This window comes from Littorina saxatilis, linkage group LG15 (assembly GCF_037325665.1).
Source record: "Littorina saxatilis isolate snail1 linkage group LG15, US_GU_Lsax_2.0, whole genome shotgun sequence".
NCBI classification, from domain to species: Eukaryota; Metazoa; Mollusca; class Gastropoda; order Littorinimorpha; family Littorinidae; genus Littorina; species Littorina saxatilis.
Window position 1 is genome coordinate 6,980,694 of NC_090259.1, and position 24,891 is coordinate 7,005,584.

The 24,891-nt window shown below is 42.8% G+C and overlaps 2 protein-coding genes and 1 long non-coding RNA gene across 3 annotated transcripts in view; 1 reads left to right on the forward strand and 2 right to left on the reverse strand.

The window, feature by feature from the left end:
• Positions 1-6,849, reverse strand: part of LOC138948278 (synaptotagmin-1-like) — a 56,094-nt gene extending 49,245 nt beyond the window's left edge. The window contains exon 1 of the mRNA XM_070319791.1: positions 6,169-6,849. Coding sequence (XP_070175892.1) covers positions 6,169-6,849 — 681 coding nt within the window. The remainder of the gene's footprint in view (positions 1-6,168) is intronic.
• A 5,165-nt stretch (positions 6,850-12,014) lies between these two features.
• On the reverse strand, positions 12,015-15,374 carry LOC138948369 (uncharacterized). Its single transcript, XR_011449978.1, has 3 exons — positions 15,253-15,374; positions 14,532-14,689; positions 12,015-13,189 (listed from the first exon to the last, which is right to left on the reverse strand). It is a non-coding gene; the product is annotated as an uncharacterized lncRNA (long non-coding RNA).
• Positions 15,375-18,714: 3,340 nt separating this feature from the next.
• Positions 18,715-24,878, forward strand: LOC138948280 (sulfotransferase 1C2-like; the record flags this gene model as incomplete). Its single annotated transcript, XM_070319793.1, is given in 4 exon segments — positions 18,715-18,895; positions 20,976-21,157; positions 22,562-22,715; positions 24,775-24,878. Coding segments are annotated over 4 exon segments (621 nt in total), but the record flags the coding sequence as incomplete, so codon positions are not given.
• Between the last annotated feature and the right edge of the window lie 13 nt (positions 24,879-24,891).

Genomic DNA, 24,891 nt, shown 5'->3' on the forward strand with positions numbered 1-24,891 from the left:
GGGCATATTTGTGGCAGTGAACATTAACGTGAACGCGATATCTTTAGACACTGACTGGCTGCAATATATCTGCACAAAACACACGACATTGACACGTGCACTTTTTAATCGCCCGGTTTTACGTTTGTCGACCAAAAAAGACGAGTTTAAAATTCAGCGAAGCATATGTTGCCTAAAACATAAGTCATGTTTGGATAAAGAAAAAAAAGACATTTTAGTTGCTGTAACATGTGTTGATGACATTATGTATGTGTTTTTCTTTTTTCTTTTCCTTATGTTTCTTTTACATCTCATTTCACTATTTCAACTTTATCGCCCATGTCACCTGGCAAAGACGGACTCCTCTAAGCTTATAATTATGCCGGTCTGTCTGACTGCCTGTATGTCTGTCTGTCTGTCTCTCTCTCTCTCTCTCTCTCTCTCTCTCTCTCTCTCTCTCTCTCTCTCTCTCTCTCTCTCTCTCTCTCTCTCTCTCTCTCTCTCTCTCTCTCTCTCTCTCTCGTAACAAAGTGTGCAGTATATCGCTCTATTCCAACAAAACACTCAGACAACAAAAACATCTCCTTCTCCTTTACCAAGAAAATAAGATCTCACCCAAAACCACTAAAACAGTTAACCTTTACAATCTACGCCAGCGTAAAGTCGCTGGAAGAGCATTTGGCCCAGTAATCAGTAATAGTCTCGGCAGTCCTGTGGTCTGTAATGTGGTTACCCAGACCCACACTTTGCACGTGAGCTACGCGCCACATACGACCAGAAGGGGGAACGAGGCGTGCACAAATAACACACTAAGTCCCCACACACAAGATCCAACAAGGCGAGGGGTGGGGTGGGGAGGGGGGTGGGGCGTTGGGGGGGGGGGGGTAGGGTACCATCGCGGACTAGGGGGGGGGGGGGTGAGAGAGGGGAGAGAGAGAGGTACAGAGAGGGTGAGACAGACACACAGATAGACACACAGACATAGAGAGAAGAAGAAGATAGACACACAGACATAGAGAAAGACAGACAGACAAACAGACAGATATACATACTGAGACAGAGAGAGATGGCAGTGTCAAAGGCGGAAAGATAATACGCTGGGATTCGAGCAACATATGACCACATTACTTTGTGCAAAGGCCCTTGTTATATATTCAATTGAAGTAATCCACGTGTGTGTGTGTGTGTGTGTGCGTGTGCGTGTGTGTGTGTGTGTATGTGTGTGTGTGTGTATGTGTGTGTGTGTGTGTGTGTCACTGTGTGTGTATGCGTGTGGGTATGTGTGTGTGTGGGTATGTGTGTGTGTGTGTGTGTGTGGGTATGTGTGTGTGTGTGTGTGTGTGTGTGTGTGTGTGTGTGTGTGTGTTTATGCGCGCGCGCTTTGAGGCCAAATGGGGCGCACAGCCACTAGTTTGCATGAGGTGGAGATATAGACAGCAATGAATCATGAATCACGTCAAAACAAGATGACCTGACCGCCACTCTAGTGAAACAGTGGGTCAGTAATGTGCATAAATTATGCGTCAAACCTTACGACTCATGATTGTGAATAATCAACCAATCAATGAATAAGAAGCTTATATCGCGCGTATCCCGTGGCTACAGTTCTAAGCGCTTGTCGAAGAGTTGTCAACACAGGACTAACAGAAAAAAATAGCATCTACAGACGGACAAAAACCCTATCAGTATCACACACTAGCAGACCCTAATAAACATACAATAAACAACTGTTTAATGACAATGTACAATAATGAGTTTATTTTACCCATCACCCTTTTCTTTGAAATATATATTGATGATTTGTGTTAAGGTTAGAGTGTTTATGATGTTTCACTGACAATGGCTGACTTCAGCTTACGCGGACTTTTACGAATATCGAACTTTGGCACATATTAAATCCGAATGGCGGGGTAAAAACGGTCATACACGTAAAAGTCCACTCGTGCAACAAAAATGAGTGAACGTGGGAGTTTCAGCCCATGAACAAAGAAGAAGAAAAAGAAGAAGAAATCCGATACAATAATGTTTCAAAAAGCGTATTATTTTCACCTGCCCGTCTTTCTATCTTCCCGCTTTTCAACTCTAACTTGTTCCTGCCTGTGTTATTGTTGGCTTCCCCTCGAGTAGCTTTCCCTTGCTTCTCTGTCTTTGTCATTTGTTGGTTTGTGCAGTGCAGTTGTTTTGTCAGTTATTCTCCTCTTTATCTGTTCTATCATCTTTCTTCTTCTTTTGTGTGTGTGTACTTTTGTGTTTTTGTGCCTGAAGAAGACCCTTAGGTCGAAACGTTGCTGTTATTCGTTCCGTGTTCGTCATTTTAACGTGAGTACATTGCTTTTTGGTCTCTTTATTGTTCCCTCTCACGTGCAGTCGCCATTGTTTAATACTTTCTATTGAAACATAACTTTATGTTGCTTGGTTTTTCTTGTCCTTACATTGGTAGCCACCAGCTTACTTGGACTTACACCGGCACGGTTGGCCTAGTGGTAAGGCGTCCGCCCCGTGATCGGGAGGTCGTGGGTTCGAACCTAAGACTTTAAAATTGGCAATCTAGTGGCTGCTCCGCCTGGCGTCTGGCATTATGGGGTTAGTGCTAGGACTGGTTGGTCCGGTGTCAGAATAATGTGACTGGGTGAGACATGAAGCCTGTGCTGCGACTTCTGTCTTGTGTGTGGCGCACGTTATATGGCAAAGCAGCACCGCCCTTCGTGGTCGGCTGGGCGTTAAGCAAACAAATAAACAAATGAACTTGGACTTATACGACGTTTGTACTGACATAGAAATGCAATCGATACAATATTGATTCAAACTAGCATCTATTAAATGTCACTAGTACTCTGTTCACACCAACTATCGTTTTTATTGTGTTCATTATATTTAGTCAAGTTTTGACTAAATATTTTAACGTAGAGGGGGGAATCGAGACGAGGGTCGTGGTGTATGTGTGTGTGTGTGTGTGTGTGTCTGTCTGTCTGTCTGTCTGTGTGTGTGTAGAGCGATTCAGACCAAACTACTGGACCGATCTTTATGAAATTTTACATGAGAGTTCCTGAGATTGATATCCCCGAACGTATTTTTCATTTTTTTTTATAAATGTCTTTGATGACGTCATATCGTGAAAGTTGAGGCGGCACTGTCACGCTCTCATTTTTCAACCAAATTGGTTGAAATTTTGGTCAAGTAATCTTCGACGAAGCCCGGACTTCAGTATTGCATTTCAGCTTGGTGGCTTAAAAATTAATTAATGACTTTGGTCATTAAAAATCGGAAAATTGTAAAAAAAAATAAAAATTTATAAAACGATCCAAATTTACGTTCATCTTATTCTCCATCATATTCTGATTCCAAAAACATATAAATATGTTATATTTGGATTAAAAACAAGCTCTGAAAATTAAATATATAAAAATTATTATCAAAATTAAATTGTCCAAATAAATTTAAAAACACTTTCATCTTATTCCTTGTCGGTTCCTGATTCCAAAAACATATAGATATGATATGTTTGGATTAAAAACACGCTCAGAAAGTTAAAACAAAGAGAGGTACAGAAAAGCGTGCTATCCTTCTTAGCGCAACTACTACCCCGCTCTTCTTGTCAATTTCACTGCCTTTGCCATGAGCGGTGGACTGACGATGCTACGAGTATACGGTCTTGCTGAAAAATGGCATTGCGTTCAGTTTCATTCTGTGAGTTCGACAGCTACTTGACTAAATGTTGTATTTTCGCCTTACGCGACTTGTTTTATTGTATTCCTTTTGAGGTTCTGTGACAAACATGAAACTCGGACTTTTACGACATTTGACCTTTACCAGAAATCAAATCAGTTCCCATATTGTTGCAATGAGCATATTCCACCTGTTAGTAAGCTCTGTTGCGACATCGTTGTTATCTTGCTAACATTTTGGGACTGGGTGGCCGAGTGGCAACGCACTTGCGCTCGGAAGCGAGAGGTTGCGTGTTCAGGCCTGGGTCAGGCCGCAATTTTCTCCCCCCTTTCCTAACCTAGGTGGTGGGTTCAAGTGCTAGTCTTTCGGATGAGACGAAAAACCGAGGTCCCTTCGTGTACACTACATTGGGGTGTGCACGTTAAAGATCCCACGATTGACAAAAGGGTCTTTCCTGGCAAAATTGTATAGGCATAGATAAAAATGTCCATCAAATACCCGTGGGACTTGGAATAAAGTAAAAAAAATTCCATCTCACACGGCATTAAGTCTCAGGAAACATGAATACACGCATGCAGGAAAAAAAAAATATGGGTAGCGCCGTATGTATGGCAGCTCGCTTTCCCCGGGGAGAAAGCAGCCCGAATTTCCATGAGGGTAACCTCACTGGACTGTAAATCTTATCCAATCCATCCAATCCAATTTTCTTTCGCTGACAAGGATGTCCTTTTTCTTGGAGAAGAAATTATTGTGCAGATTCGCGTATGTGTCAATTACGAAAAATTCAACCATTCCAAAGTGAAGGATACTAGCTGTATTCTGGGCAAAAAGAAGCCTGAAGGGTCGGTGGTGGTGTCAAGTAGGAACTGTGGAAGGGGAGTGATTTTAACGAGCTGACATAAGTCCTGGAATAAAGAGTACTCTCATGACCCATTGCTGTATTGTACTGTGCAACCCCATTATAAGGCCCTTGAATTGAGGACCTCGTTTTCTTTATTACCTTGCGTTTTCATAGTGTCTGTTCATGAACTCTGCAAATTCACTTCCAATTAATTTTAAGATTCCTTCCAAAGAACTGATTTTCTCAGATTGTTTGAGGTCGTAGAGGGAGGTTCCATTGTATTCATTCATACAAGAGCGGGATGATGGGCTTGGGAAAGGGTGATAGACAATCGGGGGGGGGGGCAGGAGGGGGGGGGGAGGGAGAGGTTTCTACCCAAAGACCAGACAGTACAGGCCTAATCCAAACATCCTCTGTGGCAAGAAACGTGTCCAGAACCTAATGCACAGGACTTGCTTCGGCATCTTCCTTACTCTCTTTCCCTCTCTCTTTTTTTGTAATACTTGTTTTTATTTTTTGTCCCACAGCAAAGTTAGCATTGAATGCCTCTAACTCCGTCGAGCTTTTCTCTTTTTCGTAAAAGAGCAGATCGTTGAGTGTACGTGAGGGAAAGAGAGAGAGAGAGAGAGAGAGAGAGAGAGAGAGAGAGAGAGAGAGAGAGAGAGAGAGAGAGAGAGAGAGAGAAGAGAGAGAGAGAGGAGAGAGAGAGAGACTGAGAGAGGAGAGAGAGAGAGAGAAAGAGAGAGAGAGAGAGAGGGAGGGAGAGAGAGAAAGAGACTGAGAGAGGAGAGAGAGAGAGTGAGACAGACAGAGACAGAGAGACAGAGAAACAGAGAGACAGAGAGACTGACACTGACACATATTTTATTGTGTCGGCCAACGACCCATTCACAAACATGGTGGAAAATAGATTTTATTGAATAGAAAAGCAAAAATACACACACATACTGACCACATTTGTTTTGCATACCCCCGATTCCAAGTGCTTTAGGCAGCAAGATCGAAAACTTTACAAAAGGTTACTCCCGCCAACTAGCCCCCACACTTACAAGCCCTCCCCGAACACACAGAACTTGTTCTCAAAAACATGCAACATGTAACTCTTGCTATCATGACCAACTGGCGAATGCTTGTGTTAACCGTTCTCACTTGTCAAAATTACGTGAGCATTTTTTTTGTCTTGTATGAGTCATTCTGTCATGAATTTACAAAACTCCCATGTGATAGTTGAGAAAATGTTGGCTCTTCTATATAACACATGGGCGAAGCCGGGTCCTGGCTGCTAGACAGACAGACAGACAAACACAGGCAGACAAAGACAGACGCAAGGTGGTTGGAAGACACACAGACAACAACCCGCGTCAACATTGTTCAGGTCTATGTGCACCTTTGACAATTGTCCGAAATGAGATATAACAGCCATGTCTCTGGTATTACGATTTCGTTCTTCTATACAACTCTTGCGTAACACCTGGGGTCCCAAATCACAGCACGCAGTCTCAGCTTTCCCCCGCTACAGGTCTTCTTCTTCTTAGTGATAGGTAGCCAACATCAGCATGGTGATGAATCTGCTACGCTTGGGTGATGGTGGTTCCGGTCTATTGCTTGGTCAGGGGTGAAGTTCAGGGGGGGGGGAGGTTGGGGGTAGGGGGGGGATGATGGGTCAGTGGAGAGTTGCCAGCCTGAAAGGATGCCAGGGATGGCGCTGTGGCAGTTTCTACAGGCAGGCGGTTCCACTCTGGAATGGTGCGCGGGAAGAATGTTTTCTGCCTGTAGGCTGTCCTAGAGTGGGGGATTTCGTAGGATAGAGCGTGGATCTGCCTAGTCGTGCACTTGGGTGGGCTTGGCTTTGGTGCGTGGTTGCTCTTCACTGCGACAAGGTCGTGGTGGACTTTGTAGAAGGTTGTTAGTCTCGCTCGCCTCCGTCTGCTCTCAAGCGTAGGCCACACAAGGTCTTCGAGCATGTTGTTGACGCTGGAGGTCTGGCGGAAGCGATGCGACACCCATCTGGCTGCTCTTCTTTGGACCTTTTCGAGAGAGGCACTGTCTTCAGCGGTGTGTGGGTCCCATACTGGGCTGGCATACTCTAGGATGGGTCGTACTAGTGCCTTGTATGCAGCCGCCTTGACCTTCTTGTTGCTGAGCTTGATGTTGCGTCTAGCAAAGCCAAGTGCTCTGTTCGCCTTGGTGGTGATGTTGGCGATGTGGGTGTTCCACTTCAGGTCTTTGGTCAGGGTGACGCCGAGGTACTTGGCCTGGGTCACCTCCTGGAGTTTCTGGCCATGGAGCTGGTACTCGTATGGTAGGGTGGTACGGCGTCGGGTCATGTGTACGGTGGTGCATTTGGCAGGATGGAATGCCATCTTCCACTTCTGTTCCCAGGACGCCAGTCTGTCGAGGTCTGTTTGGAGGTTTTCTTGGTCCGCTGCTGTCTTGACGTCAGCATGGCACGCTGTGTCGTCAGCGAAAAGTCGCGCAGTCGAGGTCAGGTCTGACGGGAGATCGTTTATGTACAGCAGGTAAGACGAGACATCCGGGTGGCGTCGTCACTGACCTTTGATCCGACAGCTACTGGCACACAATAAGTACAACGACAGGTAGTTATAAGTGTATTTTTGCTATAGACAGCCTGGAACCTAACAATCCGTTTAAAGCGTAACATTAGCTTTGATGAATCATGGGATATACACATGTACGTTACACCTCCGATTTATCCATGAAATCGCGTTGTATCTCGTCTCCACAGGGAGACTCTTGTCTGGGAAACACCTGGGCAAAGCCGGGTGATGACTGCTAGTTTTGTTATAAAAATTCATTGAAAATACATATGCCAACTTGCAAAACAAACTGAACATCCTAATGGGTTAAGCCATAGACCATTTATCCTGGACCGCCAACTAGCTCTCTCTCCGCTCTTTCTCTCTATTACGAGGTAGCGCCTCTCGCATTTAGGAACCTACGCTTACATGGCCTTTCAGAAATCAGGGGGATGTCATATCCGGTGTCGATTTTTACATGGACGAAGTTGCCGAGGTAAGTTCTGAAAATGCTAAAATAAACTCAGCTAAAGTGCATATGGAACATGTTTTTCGATGAGTTTTGTTAAGTTTAGTTTGGAGTTTTGGAAAATCCAGTTCATTGTCACCTCCCATTGTCACAAATAACTGGAGCGTGCTTTCTTTTCACTGTCTTCGAATCGCTGGCCTTTCAAACCGGACGCTAAGCGCCCCTGAAAGTCGAGCGTCGTAACCTCGAAGGGTCACGTGACGAGTTGGCGGTCCAGGCTATTTGGTCTATGGTTAAGCGTAGCTTCTGGTAATTAATGCCTAAATGTGAAGTGGGCACACTAATATTTTGCTGGTAAGCAACTTGCATCATTGTGTTTCATTTATTTTGCGAGAATCATTCTGCCTCAACATGTCCAGACGAAATGCAGGAGAAAAAAAAGCAAGGAAAGCTATTGCAGTCCGCTGTTTACACTGCTTTTGTCCACACCCAAAAGCAACACTTTTGTTGTTGTCAGGTTATTATGTCCGGGAAGTGTGGATGTGTGGCTTTGTTAAAAAATATATGAAAGTACAGTAAATGTATAACTCTGTGTATAAGTTGTGGTCAGTAACCTAATTTTGATAAGAACAGTTGATACGTTAGCTAGTGAAATATTTCCTTTGGCTAGTAGCATTTCAGAGGCACTAGTCAAAGGCTAGTGCAGCATATGTAGGACTTTCAGGGCTGCTCTCTCTCTCTCTCTCTCTCTCTCTCTCTCTCTCTCTCTCTCTCTCTCTCTCTCTCTCTCTTTCTCTCTCTCTCTATCATCATCATCATCATCATCATCATCATCATCATCATAGTCATCTTTATCATCACGTGCTGAAGTTTTCTAAACCCTAATTTGTTGGTAAACTTTTTAACTTTTTAATTCTTAATTTTTCAACTTTATCATTGTGTCTGTGCGTCCCAAGGACCGATTGTAAGAAAAGGCGTAGCCTTAAATCTTAATCCTTGTTAAATAAAGTTCAATTCAATTCAATTCAATTCAATTCAATTCAATTCAATTCAATTCTCTCTCTCTCTCTCTCTCTCTCTCTCTCTCTCTCTCTCTCTCTCTCTCGCTCTCTCTCTCGCTCTCTCTTTCTCTCTCGCTCTCTCTTTCTCTCTCTCTCTCTCTCTCTCTCTCTCTCTCTCTCTCTCTCTCTCTCTCTCTCTCTCTCTCTCTCTCTCTCTCTCTCTCCTCGACTGTCCGCGTGGTTAATATTTATAATAGCTACATCACATTAAAACCGAAGGAAAGGATAAGTGAATTTATAGTGGTTTTTTTTAACTGTCTACAAAATGAACAGACAGCGAAACGCCCTAACGAGACAGCCAAACAGAAGCTAAAACTGAAGGTTAGAATCCGTTAACTTTTAAAACAGCAACAGAAGCAACGCGGTATGCTAAGTGTTTTTTAGTTTTTTTAATTTTTTTTATTGCTATAATTATCTTCTCATGTGACTACGCGTTTAATAACGACGACGACGCAGGTGGCGCAACGTTCGCTCTTTGAAGAGACAATCAATAGCGATCAGGTCACGCCTGAGAGCGCCTTCGTCACGGTCCATGGCGGACGGCTTTATCTTATCGATTGTGTATCATACCGGGCAGACACTGTCAACTTCGGTAATTTCAATTTGCACACGATCGAACCTTGTCTTGACATCAAAGAGACGTGTTTCAATACGTGGTTCTTTTCTTCTTCTTTCATGTCTGACGTCTTTTCCTTTTGTCCTCACTGGAATTGAGTCTCTGTCTCTGTTTCTGTCTCTGTCTCTGTCTCTGTTTCTGTCTCTGTTTCTGTTGCTCTCTCTGGTTCTGTGTCTGTATCTGTTGCTCTCTCTGGTTCTGTGTCTGTATCTGTTGCTCTCTCTGGTTCTGTGTCTGTATCTGTTGCTTTCTCTGTTTTTGTTTTTGTTTCTGTCTCTGTTTCTGTCTCTGTCTCTGTTTTTGTCTCTGTCTCTGTCTCTGTTTCTGTCTCTGTCTCTGTCTCTGTTTCTGTCTCTGTCTCTTTTTCTGTCTCTGTCTCTATTTCTGTCTCTGTCTCTGTCTCTGTTTCTGTCTCTCTCTCTCTTTCTGTCTCTGTTTCTGTCTCTGTCTCTGTGTCTGTTTCTGTCTCTGTTTCTGTCTCTGTCTCTGTCTCTGTCTCTGTCTCTGTTTCTGTCTCTGTCTCTGTTTCTGTCTCTGTCTCTCGCTCTGTCTCTCTTTCTGTTTCTGTCTCTGTCTCTGTTTCTGTCTATGTCTGTCTGTCTGTCTGTCTGTTTCTGTTTCTGTCTCTGTATCTGTCTCTGTCTCTGTCTCTGGTTCTGTCTGTTTCTGTCTCTGTCTCTGTCTTTGTCTCTGTCTCTGTCTCTGTCTCTGTCTCTGTCTCTGTGTCTGCTTCTGTCTCAGTCTCTGTTTCTGTTTCTGTCTCTGTCTCTGTGTCTGTGTCTGTCTCTGTGTCTGTCTCTATCTCTCTGTCTGTCTATGTCTCTGTTTCTGTCTCTGTCTCTGTCTCTGTCTCTGCCTCTGTCTCTGTCTCTGTTTCTGTCTCTGTCTCTGTCTCTCTGTGTCTGTATCTGTTGCTCTCTCTGGTTCTGTGTCTGTATCTGTTGCTCTCTCTGTTTTTGTTTTTGTTTCTGTCTCTGGTTCTGTGTCTGTATCTGTTGCTCTCTCTGGTTCTGTGTCTGTATCTGTTGCTCTCTCTGTTTCTGTGTCTGTATCTGTTGCTCTCTCTGGTTCTGTGTCTGTATCTGTTGCTCTCTCTGTTTCTGTGTCTGTATCTGTTGCTCTGTTTCTGTCTTTGTTTCTGTCTCTGTACCTGTCTCTGTCTCTGTGCATGTCTCTGTCTCTGTATATGTCTATGACTGCCTGTGTCTCCGAGTGCACATTCAAGTCAATCTCTTTCTCATTTGTCCGGTTTGTTCTCTGTCTCTCTCCTTTAATTATTTGTTTCTTTCTGCTCGAAGTGTTGATCGCTCACTGTCTCTGTCTATCTGTCTCTCTGTCTCACCATGTCTGTCTGTCTCACCATGTCTGTCTGTGATTCTCTGTGTCTCTCCATCTCTGTCTTTCTGCCGTATATCTCTCTATCTCTCTCTGTAAGTGTATCTTTCTGTCTGTCTGTCTGTCTGTCTGTCTATCTATCTATCTATCTATCTATCTATCTATCTATCTATCTGTCCGTCTGCCTGTCTGCCTCTCTCTCTCTCTCTCTCTCTCTCTCTCTCTCTCTCTCTCTTTCTCTCTGACTATCACTCTCTCTCCTTTGCCCCGTGGCCAATAGCAATGTACGCGTGCTTTCCTATGTCCACATTAGCGCGCCGATATGACAAGAGAGCGACGTTACGGTCCTCGTTAGCACAAAGGTCCAGGCCTTGCTGTCTGCAACTGTTGCAGTGTGCAGACGACAATAACTGTCGGCAGAATGGCTCTTCGCTGGCAGCGAGACGCACTAACAAGACAGCCAAACAGGAACAGCGACATTCTGTCGTGAAATGGACCTGTCTGAGAGGTGCTCACGTCATATCTTATTACGTCATAACTATTATATTACGTCAGCTCATGCACGTCATATGACACACGTCATATGACACACGTCATCTCATTTCTGAAGTGCTAAAGGAGAGGGCATTATAAGATGTCCAGTGGCTTGTTGACAATCCACGTTTCACCTGAAAGCTCAAACCCGTTCAACACGGGGGGGGGGGGGGGGGGGGATCCTATCTTATTCTGCGTACTTTTATTGTGGGACGGCGGGGGGAGGGGAGGGGGGGAGGGATGTATGTTACCAGTGCGGGAACAGGGGTTGGAGGGGGGGGGGGGGAGTGGTGGGGGGGTCCTAGGGGTTCCGATAGCTTTTAGAGTGTTATACCCAGTTAGCATGCTAACGTTAAATTAACGTTAAATTAAGGTTAGCGGTAAACGTTAATTTAACGTTTACCGCTAACGTTAATTTAACGTTAATTTGCTCATGTGATAAAACGTTAAATTAACGTTAACATTTAACGTTAATCTAACGTTAATTTAACGTTAATCTAACCATAATATAACGTTAACATTAACGTTAATTTAACGTTTTTGCAAACATAAAAATAACCAAAATAAATCCAAACATAATATAACGGTTAGATTAACGTTATTTTAACGTTTTTTTTTAACGTTTATTGCTAACGTAAAAATAACCAAAATAAAACCAAAAAGAAACGTTTTATTAACGTTTATTTAACGTTTTTTTAACGTTTTTTGCTAACATAAAAATAACCAAAATAAAACGTTTTATTAACGTTTATTTAACGTTTTTTTAACGTTTGCATGCAAACATAAAATTAACCAAAACAAAACCATAATCAAACGTTCTCATGCAAACGTTAAATTAACGTTCACATGCAAACGTTAAATTAACGTTCACATGCAAACGTTAAATTAACGTTCACATGCAAACGTTAAATTTACGTTCTCCTGAAAACATTAAAATAACATTTGCAAATACAAATTTGAATTAATGCACAGAAAATTCAAGATCACAAATTTTATTTAAAATTTAAATTGTTGAGGTCTTTACCAATTCAATAAGTGAATACTAATTTGATAACAGTAACACTTTTAAAATGTTGAACAATGCATACTAAATTCCTTCAATTGCTAAAACATGAAAATGTGAACTAAAAAAATATTACAACACATTTTTCAGTCTCAGTAAAATACCACAGCATAGTATTATCAATCGGGCAGACAAAAATTATGTGTGGACTTAATCTCATTGAAGCAACGCTACATTGACTAGTTTGAACTTGATAAAAAAAATCATCAGAAGGCGATAACAGGATCAGCAATTAAGAATTTCAATCACAATGCGTTGGTATGGGTTCATCAAGGTAAATACCATAGGGCTGTGCAAACTCATTATCGACAGCGATCACTGTTAATGACAAAATCAGAGATGAAAACAATACAAAGTATTTGCACAATCAGTAATACAAGCAAGTCAGTAGCACAAAATATGAGAAACAAAGGGATGTAAGCGCTATTAATGCATACACGTGTGACAAGGATGTAAAGTCTCTTGTTCATTCCAAAGCGTGTTATTCTCACAGGTGCCAAGAAAATTGCTTCCACATAATCTCACTTACTCTTGTTGCACATGTCATATAGCAGAGCAATTACGTCCCTTTGTTTCTCAGATCTTAAAATAGCGCTCTGCTTCATTTCATTAAGATTCTTGCTATCACAAAAGATATTAACATATTTTTTGGAGTAGCTAGATGAAAAACAATCATCGATGAATAAAAATTAACAAGCAGCAAGACTGCATGTTTTCTGCACCACTTTGCCAAACATGTGTGTGCACAGTGAATATTTGTTTATGAACTGTTGGTGTTAGTCCTGAATGATGGCACCCATGTAAATAAGGCTTGATGCCGGGCTGCTTTGCAAACACAGCATTCAGAAGCTGTGGGTCAGCAAAGGTGTTGAATCTTGTTAGTGAGATGGCGCGCAATGATGTCCTGTAGCACTAGCAGCTGCCTGCACTCGCTCTTTGACGCTGGTCAAACTTCTGGTCGTAGGTGAAGTCCACCTCACAGAATATGAGGATGGTAATGGTGAGGGAGTTCAACTTCTGTTTGAACTATGTGGCCAGGCCCAGCTCCCTGACTTTGAAGTGGTCATAATCTTATGCAGGATACCAACCTGGGATAGAGAAGGAAAAATGGTTCTTAGTCAATGGCTGGGATTACAAACTAAATCACACACACACACACACACACACACACACACACACACACACACACACACACACACACACACACACACACACACACAACAGACACATACACTAACAAAAACATACACTTACAAACACACATACACACACATTAGCAGTAACAAACACATACAATACATGTACTAAGAAACACACCCATGTATACACACATACACACAGACACACACACACACACAGACACACAGGCGCGCATACACACACACACACAGGCGCAAGTCCACATATATGCAAAATCAAAAGTCTCAGCCCAATTTGTAACAAGAGAGAAAGAGAGAGAGAGAGTGTGTGTGTGTGTGTGTGTATGTTGCAAGCATTACACAACTGATATTGAAATTAAGCACCACAGGAAAAAACAAGTCGCGTAAGGCGAAAATACATTTAGTCAAGTAGCTGTCGAACTCACAGAATGAAACTGAACGCAACGCAACGCAGCAAGACCGTATACTCGTAGCATCGTCAGTCCACCGCTCACGGCAAAGGCAGTGAAATTGACAAGAAGAGCGGTTTAGTAGTTGCGCTGAGGAGGATAGCACGCTTTTCTTTACCTCTCTTCGTTTTAACTTTCTGAGCGTGTTTTTAATCCAAACATATCATATCTATATGTTTTTGGAATCAGGAACCGACAAGGAATAAGATGAAAGTGTTTTTAAATTGATTTCGAAAATTTAATTTTCATATTAATTGTTATATATTTAATTTTCAGAGCTTGTTTTTAATCCAAATATAACATATTTATATGTTTTTGGAATCAGCAAATGTTGGAGAATAAGATGAACGTAAATTTGGATCGTTTTATAAAAACATTTCTTTTTTTACAATTTTCAGTTTTTTAATGACCAAAGTCATTCATTAATTTTTAAGCCACCAAGCTGAAATGCAATATTGAAGTCCGGGCTTCGTTGAACATTACTTGACAAAAATTTCAACCAATTTGGTTGAAAAATGAGGGCGTGACAGTGCCGCCTCAACTTTCACGAAAAGCCGGATATGACGTCATCAAAGACATTTATCAAAAAAATGAAAAAAACGTATGGGGATATCATTCCCAGGAACTCTCATGTCAAATTTCATAAAGATCGGTCCAGTAGTTTAGTCTGAATCGCTCTACACACACACACACACAGACAGACACACACACACGCACATACACCACGACCCTCGTCTCGATTCCCCCCTCTACGTTAAAACATTTAGTCAAAACTTGACTAAATGTAAAAAAGACGACACTGAGTTAAACAATTCACTTACTGGTCAACAGTGTGAACTTTCAGCACAGACAATGGAAACTTCGATGTTTTTCCCACTTCTGATTGAATGACTTTGGTACAATCATCTGTCATCAATGAACTCATCATTCTTCCCACCAGTCCAGACACCTTCCCACCAATTGCAGACTTGTTTGTTATCTGAGCGAATAAAAGTCAATATAAATACATGTCATGTGCACAGGAATGAGAACAAGGATTCTCAGTTAGGCACAAAAAAAAATAGGTGTGGTTACGGTAACATAGCCAAAATAAAATAGGGTAGGAAGGTAGGCAATCACTTTTTTTTAAAACTTTTTTTTCTAACGTGTACAAATTAAACCTAGTTGACAGGGAAATAAGTGTGCGACTCGGGCGCTTTCGCTTTCATTGCGTTTTCTGCACTCGTTTATTTGGGTTTTTTTGGTTGTTTTTTGACAAATGTAATAAAAAGTTATAGGGTCGGCCCCAAAAAATAGGGTAGGTCGGGTTATTTTTTTTTTAGGCCTTATCACAAAAACAAAAACAAACAAGCACAGAATGACAACATGTTTTCCTAAATGTTATTAAACTTAAAGACAGAAAAGTTCATCATACCAGTCCATCACTGAAACAGAAACGGTTGATATATGAATTTATATGAGTGTGTGTGTGGGTGGGTGGGGGGTGGGTGGGTTGTGGGTCTGTTGCAAGCAATAATTATACATGTACCAAATTGTACTCACTGTTTTCAAAGCTGATAATTGTAAACCTTGATGGGTTGTCCCCTTCCAACTGCATGCTTTGGTACAGCCATCCTTCAGACTGTGGCCCCCTCCCATTGCCACCTCTCTCTCTCCGATTGTAGATCCTATCTTATTCTGCGTACTTTTATTGTGGGACGGCGGGGGGAGGGGAGGGGGGAGGGATGTATGTTACCAGTGCGGGAACAGGGGTTGGAGAGGGGGGGGGAGTGGTGGGGGGGTCCTAGGGGTTCCGATAGCTTTTAGAGTTTTATAGTTCTCACCATGTCTGTATAGTGTATGTATTAGTTACTGTGATACCAAATTGTCTTACCCATGTATGTATGATGCTATGCACCAGTGATGTATGAATGCTATTTATTTTTGTTTTTATCACACAGCAAGCTGCTTTCCTCGTGTATTTTTTATGTTCATTCATGTATTGTACACTTGGCAATAAATTATCTATCTATCTATCTACATGGGGGACAGTGTTATTTGTTACCCAGCTAGTTATGAATGAAAACTCGTGAAAATAATGACAAACATATATTTCTGATATAATTTACTGTTTGTTTTTAAAGGGACACTTTGGGGGAAGTTTCTATCAAATTTGACGAATCAGAAGATTCCTGGGAACCCACAGTAAATTATATAGTCCAGACGCACAGGGCACGGCACGATAGGGCCTATGCTCGAAACGCACCACAAGTATGGTCCCAAATTGAATGAAAGTGAGTGAAGCGCTTAGGGCGCTGCTTCTTTACGGCGCTAGAAGCAAAGTCATCGCATCCATGATTCCGCGACCTGTTAACTGCATCACGTGCACAAGCAAGTTAAAGGTACTGAACTTGTCAAATCCAGGTGCACGGAGCCCCTGGGGCTTTTAGTCATACCTCAGGCAGCTATCCGTTAGAAGAACTACCAAGTTTCATTGACTTGCACCCAAAAAGTCAAGAACTGCGATTTTTTTACGAATTAATTTCGTACTCGGACCCGGTAGATCACCACATCATGCACAAAAAGACACGTCACTAGCAAACTATGTCATACATCATCATGAGTTTGTGTAAAACAAAATGGAGGCCGGAATCACTCAGTTGAATCGAACTCCGACCAAACACCACGTAATAACTAGGTTAATTTATGCACTCGCGTGAACAAGAAACTGTCGAGCTTCACATATGTCGTCGTTGGGTAGTTTTGGGTTTGTTTTACTACCATAGGAGGATTTTTGAACTGTAAATGCACTCAGCTGCAACAAAAACACAAAACGAAGGCTGTGAGCTGCACTGTGCCTTTAAGCTAAGGTCACGCTATTACGAATATTTTGGCGAACTACAACGAATTACTACGATTTTGCCAAAGCGATATTTTCCGCGAATGTTTGCAAAAAATCGGCCGACCTCAACGAATCCCAAATCGTTGTAGTTCGCCGTCAAAATTCGTCACAGTGGGACCTGGGCTTAACCAAGCACATCGTCACAAAGAGTGCTATATCATTGCTTATTTCTTGACAGTTAAATTAAGCTTTAGAAACACTCGCTTTTGCAACGTGAAGGCAGTCCTTCTACGTGGTAGCATTATTTGTAGCGCAAAATGTTTTGGTGTAACTTTGGAAGCGATATGAGGAGTGGGTTTTTTTCTTCGGTATTTTCCTTTAACTTCCTTGGTTACGACCACAGGAACTTGCATCAAAATGCCGGCCGCTCGAAGTAGGGCACTCTGATACAAGAGTTTCCTCACACACACACACACACACACACACTCAAAAAGTGTAATCACGTTTTCTTTCGCTAAATGTTCGCTGATTGGTTGCAAAACAGCCTGGTACAAATCCTGCACGAATTAAACGTGGGTGGGTTTGTTCAAGCTAGACGAAAGGTTGAACATCCAATTCAATTCATGTAAGACTTGTAATCGCCGATTGGGATACTTAAAACAGGTCCTACTGTGAAGGGTAGGCCTACAATATTTGTACTTCCTTTTTGACTAGTGAGCGAGGCTGTTATCGACCATTGTGCGGAGAAGAGAAGCGTGTTATGAGGGAACAACATCTTATTGGATTGGAAAGCGTTATAGGGGCCGATATGAAGGGAAAGTGAACATCCGGTGATAAAACTGTCCTCCGTTTCCGCAATAGGAAGGTTTCCGCCAGTTGATCTCTCTTTGAGGTTTTGGGTGCTTAGAGAGTACCGTGCCCCTTGCGGGGGGCATCAAACATCGAGGTCACAAACAGGGTCAAGGGGAAGATCGGCTGGGCGGACAGAAGACTATTGCAGCGGTTGTTTTTCTTACCAACACTACCGACAGAGGCGTAGGGAACGGGAGGGTGGGGTGGAAGATTGGGGGGGGGGGGGGGGGGGTTGGTGCGTTTGTATTTAGAGTGAAGCAACTGCGGCTCTACGGATTTTATTTTCAAACCCTCTGTTTCTCTTCGCAATGAGAAAGAGAGATACAGAGAGACAGAGATAGAGAGACAGGGACAGAGAGAGGCAGATTGAGAGAGAGAAAGAAAGAGAGAAAGAGAGTCGAGAGAGAGAGAGAGAGAACGAGAGAGAAGGGGGGGGGGGGAGGGAGAGACAACAAAGATAGTCAAATACAGAACGCAGGAACAACATCGGAAAGGAAGCTAAAACAGATGCACACACACACACACACAACCACACACACACACACTCGAACACAGAACGAAAGAAAGAGAGAGAGAGAGAGAGATGAGTCGGGAAGTGTCAATTACGATGACATCTAATTCTATGGTATTTCGTTTGCTAATTTCCACACGGCAGCTTGACATGTGTGAAATTTTGTATATCTCCAGCTAACCTTGAACATTTGAAACTACCCTGTCCCCTGCGTGTAAACAATCTCCTGCAAGCAGCCAGCAGGTGAGTGTTCAGTCGATGTATTGATGATGAACATGAGGCTTACTGTCCTACAGGCCTTTGTCGTGTTGCCTATCAAGGACTAGATCAGAACAACTCGATAACCAATGTATTAAGACCACTGGTACATGACACTTCTTCTTGTTTATTGCATTTCCTTTTACCTTCAGTCGAGTTTTTGACTGTTTCTGTTTTTGGTCATTAGGCACGCTACATCTCATTCCTCAGCGGGTCGCACGGGTCCACCCACACAATCCAGTGTTCTAGATGATTGAACGTGTAGCAAAGACCTGCGCGCGTACGTGTATAAATTGCGTCACCCGTGACTCACTTTTTTCTCTCAAATATTCCAAATCACACGTTGTTTTGCTTCCACCAAGACTGCAGATCTCGGTAAACGCGTGACGTAAAAACTAGATTTGATGACGTTACCCGTACACGTTCCCGTACACGTGCTGAACAGTGCCACATCTAGATCTTGCTAATGATGATGATACATGTTGTTTAACGCCCTGACGGTTAAACCAAGAGGGGTATCCACACAATGGTTCGCCTTTCCTCTTGTCAGACCAGAGGCAAGATGGCAGAGGCAATCGTCCAACTGAAGGACAAATACGGAAACGACCTTCACTTCGGTCACCTCGGTGACATGCTCATTCCAGCATTTCCCGGCATTCCCGACTTCCGTCAGAACAAAGCTGACATCAGGGCGATGCACGTCAAACCCGATGACGTCATCATCACTGGATTTCCCAAATCAGGTACACATCACCACTGCGACGTCACATTATATATAGTTAGAAATTCAAATATAAGATTATTGTATTGAATTAACTTTTGTTGGTCTATCACAGGTACGCCTTTGGGTTGCGTATGAAACAAAGATGTGAATAATTCTAGTTTAGCGTGTCAGATGAATCGAATGTATCAATCACCAGTCTGCCTTGAAGTTATCTCCCTTCAACAGAGTAATGATTTATGCATATGGTTTAGGAAGGATGCACATTTAAAGGTCAACAATATAACTACTCCCCATGGTTCTGCTTCAGTAAGCAGGGTGGTAAGACGTCGGCCTCTTAATGGGAAGGTCGTGAGTTCGATTCCCGGCCGCGGCCGCGGCCGCGTGGTGGGTTAAGTGTGGAGATTTTTCCGATATCCCAGGTCAACTTATGTGCAGACCTGCTAGTGGCTTTTATCCCCCTTCATGTGCACACGCAAGCCCAAGACCAAGTGCGCACGGAAAAGATCATGTAATTCATGTCAGAGTTCGGTGGGTTATAGAAACACAAAAATACCCAGCATGCTTCCTCCGTAAGCGGCGTATGGCTGCCTAAATGGCGGGGTAAAAACGGTCATACACGTAAAAATCCACTCGTGCAAAAACACGAGTGTACGTGGGAGTTTCAGTCCACGAACGCAGAAGAAGAAGTAAGCTTTATCTTGGTGTTGAAGAGACACAACCACACAGCGGAGTGTGTTCATCACCCCGTATAGTCAAGGCTATATCGAACGTGCGCCGCCATACTGCCAAGCGATTGTTCGCTTGGGTGTGTTGATGTTGTGGGGTTTCCAACGCGCGGAGGCAATTTTATTCCGATCCAGACGTTGCGGCGGTGCGCTACCACACAGCTTTGACTGCTTCATTTCTTTTTGAATTTCTGTGCAATACAGGCCGTTTTGAATGATGATATTTCACAAATCAACACAAGACACTTCAATGAACATAATAGTTTGGCTTGTCAGTCCCTTTATCGACAAATAGGCGTGTAAGATGGGATGAAAGTGGGCGTATATGCTTGAGTGAAGACAGATCTACAGCAAATCGGTTCATATGTTCGTTTACGTTTACATTCCTTGTTTAAAACCACACATGTACTAGATAAAAAACAAAAACAACAAGAGGCGAAGCCTTCAAGGCTCACGTAAAAAAAATCGACAAACCGTAACACAAACTCAATCACTCCGTCACACATACACACACACGGTAAGCATAAGTGATACGGTGCAAGAGTGCGAGACACTAGATCTAGATCTGTCTGTCTGTAGCCTACTTACGGGGACACGACTGCCAGATGGCCAGATCGACACTGCGCTTTCGACAGCGCTTCCTCGCGCAGACACTGGAAACACGCTGTGCAGATTAACCTGTAGGAAATCTCCTTTGGTATCTTCTTTATCTATTTTTCTGGAGCTACGAAACAGAACAATGTAAAATCATGAGTCGTCTTCTCCGAATCGGCGAACTGCAGCTCGGTGATAACTGTATCTATACCACAATCCTTCACGCGATCTGACCTAACCTTGACCCCTGACCTGGTCTACATACCACACAGGACACAAACCAGTCAGCTGTTTTTACCCCCCCCCCAAAAAAAAAACCAAAAAAAAAACCACCACCCGTTTTCTTTGGATACACACTTTATCTACATACGTGCCGACGAAATGTTGATCATTGCTTCAATACTTTGAAGCTGTTGCTTCAATAATAACTAGGTAAAATTAGTATTTCGGTGTTCAGTCAAATGTTAAAGTTTCTACCACAGACATACATACATACATGCATACGCACGCACGCACGCACGCACGCACGCACAGACAGACAAAAGTTAGCATCGCATAGGCTACACTTACGTGAGCCAAAACCTTAATCATTCCACAACCACAAATGTAAGCTGTACATGGTTTAAAAGAGACATATTTTGTTTTGAAAGGGGGACACTTACCGTGAAGTTGGCGTCAAAGCTTTCTTTACACCTGGCGTCAGCGCGCTCTCGGTATAGCCGAATATACGGCGTGTTCATTTGGGAAGCTAATCAAACCCCTGACCTTGACTCACTTCAGGGACTCACTGGAATCACCAGATCGCCAAGATGCTGCTTGCAGGGAGCGCGGAGTACCACAGCGACATTGACAGTTTGAGAGACTTTCTGGAAGCCAACCAGGTTAAACAAGGAGACAACCCTCCCGGCTCGCCACCCAGAGTCTTCCGTACACATCTTAAGTTCCACCATCTCCCGCAACAGGTACAGATAGATAGGTAGATAGACAGATAGATAGATAAAAAGATATAGATAGATATATAGATAGATAGACAGATAGATAGATAGATATATAGATAGATATATCTAGACAGACAGACAGACAGAAAGACAGAGAGACAGACAGACAGACAGACAGACGGACGGACGGACGGACGGACGGACGGACGGACAGACAGACAGAGAATGAGAGACAGACAGACAGACAGACAGACAGACAGACAGACAGACAGACAGACGGACGGACGGACGGACGGACGGACGGACGGACGGACGGACGGACGGACGGACAGACAGACAGACAGACAGACAGACAGACAGACAGACAGACAGACAGACAGACAGACAGACAGACAGACAGACAGACAGACAGACAGACAGACAGACAGACAGACAGACAGACAGACAGACAGACAGACAGACAGACAGACAGATAGATAGATAGATAGATAGATAGATAGATAGATAGATAGATAGATAGATAGATAGATAGATAGATAGATAGATAGATAGATAGATAGATAGATAGATAGACAGATAGATAGATAGATAGATAGATAGATAGATAGATCAACTGATTATCCTACATACGCGAGAAGGACCTCCCATTCCAAAACTAAACCATATACTCACACGTGCGTATATTATGTAAATGAGTAAATGAGGTCGTGTCAAACTACAGTCTGGCAAGGACCTTATTTCCCACTACTCATGCGGGCAAAGTCACCGAGACAAACGTCATTTTGGAAACACTTTTGCGTTCGCTGTTTCCTCTGGAAGAATTTGGAGAACCTACATTTGGCGCTATAATTTCTAGAGTGGTGTCTTTTTGCTCTACCGCTTTCGCTCGCATTTCAATTTTTTTTTAAACTCGTGTAAATCTGTTACCACACTGCAAGCCATGTAGTATTATCTATAAAACGCTATGGTGTATGGTCACGTTTAGTGCTAGAAAGAGGAGAGGGAGCAATGCAAGTCGAAATTTAACATCCTGAACTAACACAAACTCACACACTAAAATACCCTAAATTGATTGCAAGATCTTGGAGAGACACAACTAACACATGTGTACGCACAGAAATACCCCGAATAGATGAATGTCGGAAATAACTTTGTCGGGTGCGTATGGGGTGTGAAAGATTGGATTCCCTTGGTTTTAAGAAAGACAAACAATCCACTGGCTAGTCAGTAGCAAGAGCTGCGTCTAAAACACGTGGCCAAGGAGCACGTGTGGATTGTGTGTCTCACTAAAGCAAGGGCATTCACTCTTTCACAATTCACATAAACCCGACAGAGTTATGTCGGAACATCGTCTATTTGCTGCCAGACATTGGAGAGACAGAACTAACACAAACGTACGCACAAAAAATACCCTGAACTCGTTGCCAGATATTGGAGTCCAAGGCCAAAGTGATCTACCTGACGCGCAACCCCAAGGACACGTGGGTGTCGTACTACGCCTTCGCTCACGGTCGCAATGACAGAGTGCACTACGGGGGCACGTGGAGCCAGTTCTTTGACCTCATGATCTCGGGCTTCGGCTGTGAGTGTGTGCCAGTGTGTGTGTGTGTGTGTGTGTGTGTGTGTGTAGTGAATATGTGTGTGTGTGAGTATGTGTGTGTGTGCAGTGAATATATATATGTGTGTGTGTGTGTGTGTGTGTGTGTGTGTGTGTGTGTGTGTGTGTGAGATATCCAGTTTGTGTGTGTGTGTGTGTGTGTGTGTGTGTGTGTGTGTGTACGCGACGAAGAGAGGGAGAAAGAGATTGGAGATAATGTGTGCGTGCGTATGGTGAGACAAACAGACAGACAGGTTAACAAGAACAAGAACAAGAACAAATCTTTAATTGTCTAAGGCCACAGCCCCTTACAATAGTGGTTAAAATAACAGCAATAGTATCTGCACAGTTATAAATGATAGTCACGCATAAAATTCAACAAATACATTAAGACCCTGATGACATGTCACTGAACCTGATTTATAAGGGTTCGTCTCTTCTGTAACATGAAGAACACAAATCTGCTGAAGCTGTTCATCACATTATCCTCATTACTGCCACAGAAATACACAAGTTGTTGTTGCAGCGTCTTAGAGTTCGAGATTTTCAAATACCTTGCTCGAAGGTCTTGATAAAAAAGGACATAAAAATACAACATGGTGTTCATCTTCTTTATCAGCTGTACAGAGAGGACAGTTTCTTGTCGTTTGGTTTGGTGCGTACCGAAACTTGTGAGCGTTGATTTCGGATACTCCTGCGCGGAAACGAGTAAGAGCAACTCTGTACTTAATATCTTTGATTAATTCAATGTATTTCTCTTTTTCCAAGCATGTTTTGTAACAATTATAAATGTCGAAACGTTCACTGCATTCTAAAAAGGAGAACCATTCTTGACAAAAACAATCTTGTAAACGTCTGTTAAACTCTTGTAAGAAACACTTCTCATTCCCAACCATTCCGTACATCCACACAGCAGCAAAACCATTACAACATAAAAGACTCTGCACATGTGAGACCCAATTTGTGTGGCCCTTCGATGCCAAATTACATAAAGCTTTATATGCAATCTTGGGATATCTTGAATGAGGTTGCTTCAGCAGTGTAAACCAGTATTTCACACATCTGACTGCAGAGTTAATATACAGCGGATGTCTTCCCAATTCACCATACACAATGTTGTTTGGAGTTCAAATTGTCCGGAGGACAGACAGGTTCGTGAATATGTGAGAGTCTGTGTTCTGTTCTGCGGGATTTCTTTTTATCTGCTGGACCCTTTCCCAACGCTTATTTCCTTTTTACATTTAATCAAGTTTTGACTAAATGAATTAACATGGACGGGGAATCGAGACGATGGTGGTGGTGTATGTGTGTGTGTGTGTGTGTGTGTGTGTGTGTGTGTGTGTGTGTGTGTGTGTGTGTGTAGGCATGTGTGTGCGTGTAGAACGATTCTGAGAAAACTACTGAACCGATCTTCATGAAACGTCACATGAGAGTTCTTGGGTATGATATCCCTAGACGTTTGTTTCATTTTTTCGATAAATGTCTTTGATGACGTCATATCCGGCTTTTAGGTCAAGGAATCTTTGACAAAGTCCGGACTATGGGATTGCATTTCAGCTTGGAAACTTAAAAAATAGTTAATTAGTTTGCTCATTAAAGTTGTCATTAAAATCGAATTTTCCGTTACAGATTAAAAAAAAAATGATCGCATGGTATTCTTCATCTTCTCCTGAATTCAAAAATATAGAGATATGTCAGGTTTACTCTTAAAATGTGCTTAGAATAGAAGAAAATAGGTCCAGTAAGTACTACGCGTCGTGCTTCGCGGAGACGAACGTGACCCGCCCCGGTCTTCGGGTTGGCGGAGACTTTCTAAAGGTAGTCTCGGCGATGACTGTTTTTTTGGTTATTGATCTTTATAGTTCGATAACGACTGACTAAATGTTTTTATATCGCTTTACGCGACTTGCTTTTCTTGGGGTTCCTGTTTCTTATTGCCTACCGTCTATTTTGTGTCTGTATCTGTCTGTCTTTAGTTCTTGATTTGCTTCATTTTGTTTTTCCTGATTACTAATATAATGTACACACTGACTACTCTACTCAGATCTTTACGGTGACTGGTTTGACCATGTCCGAGACTGGGAGAATGTCATGCACACACAGACACAAGTTCCCATCTTCCCTTCAGAGTTTGAAGACCTGAAAAAGGTTTGGTAGACCT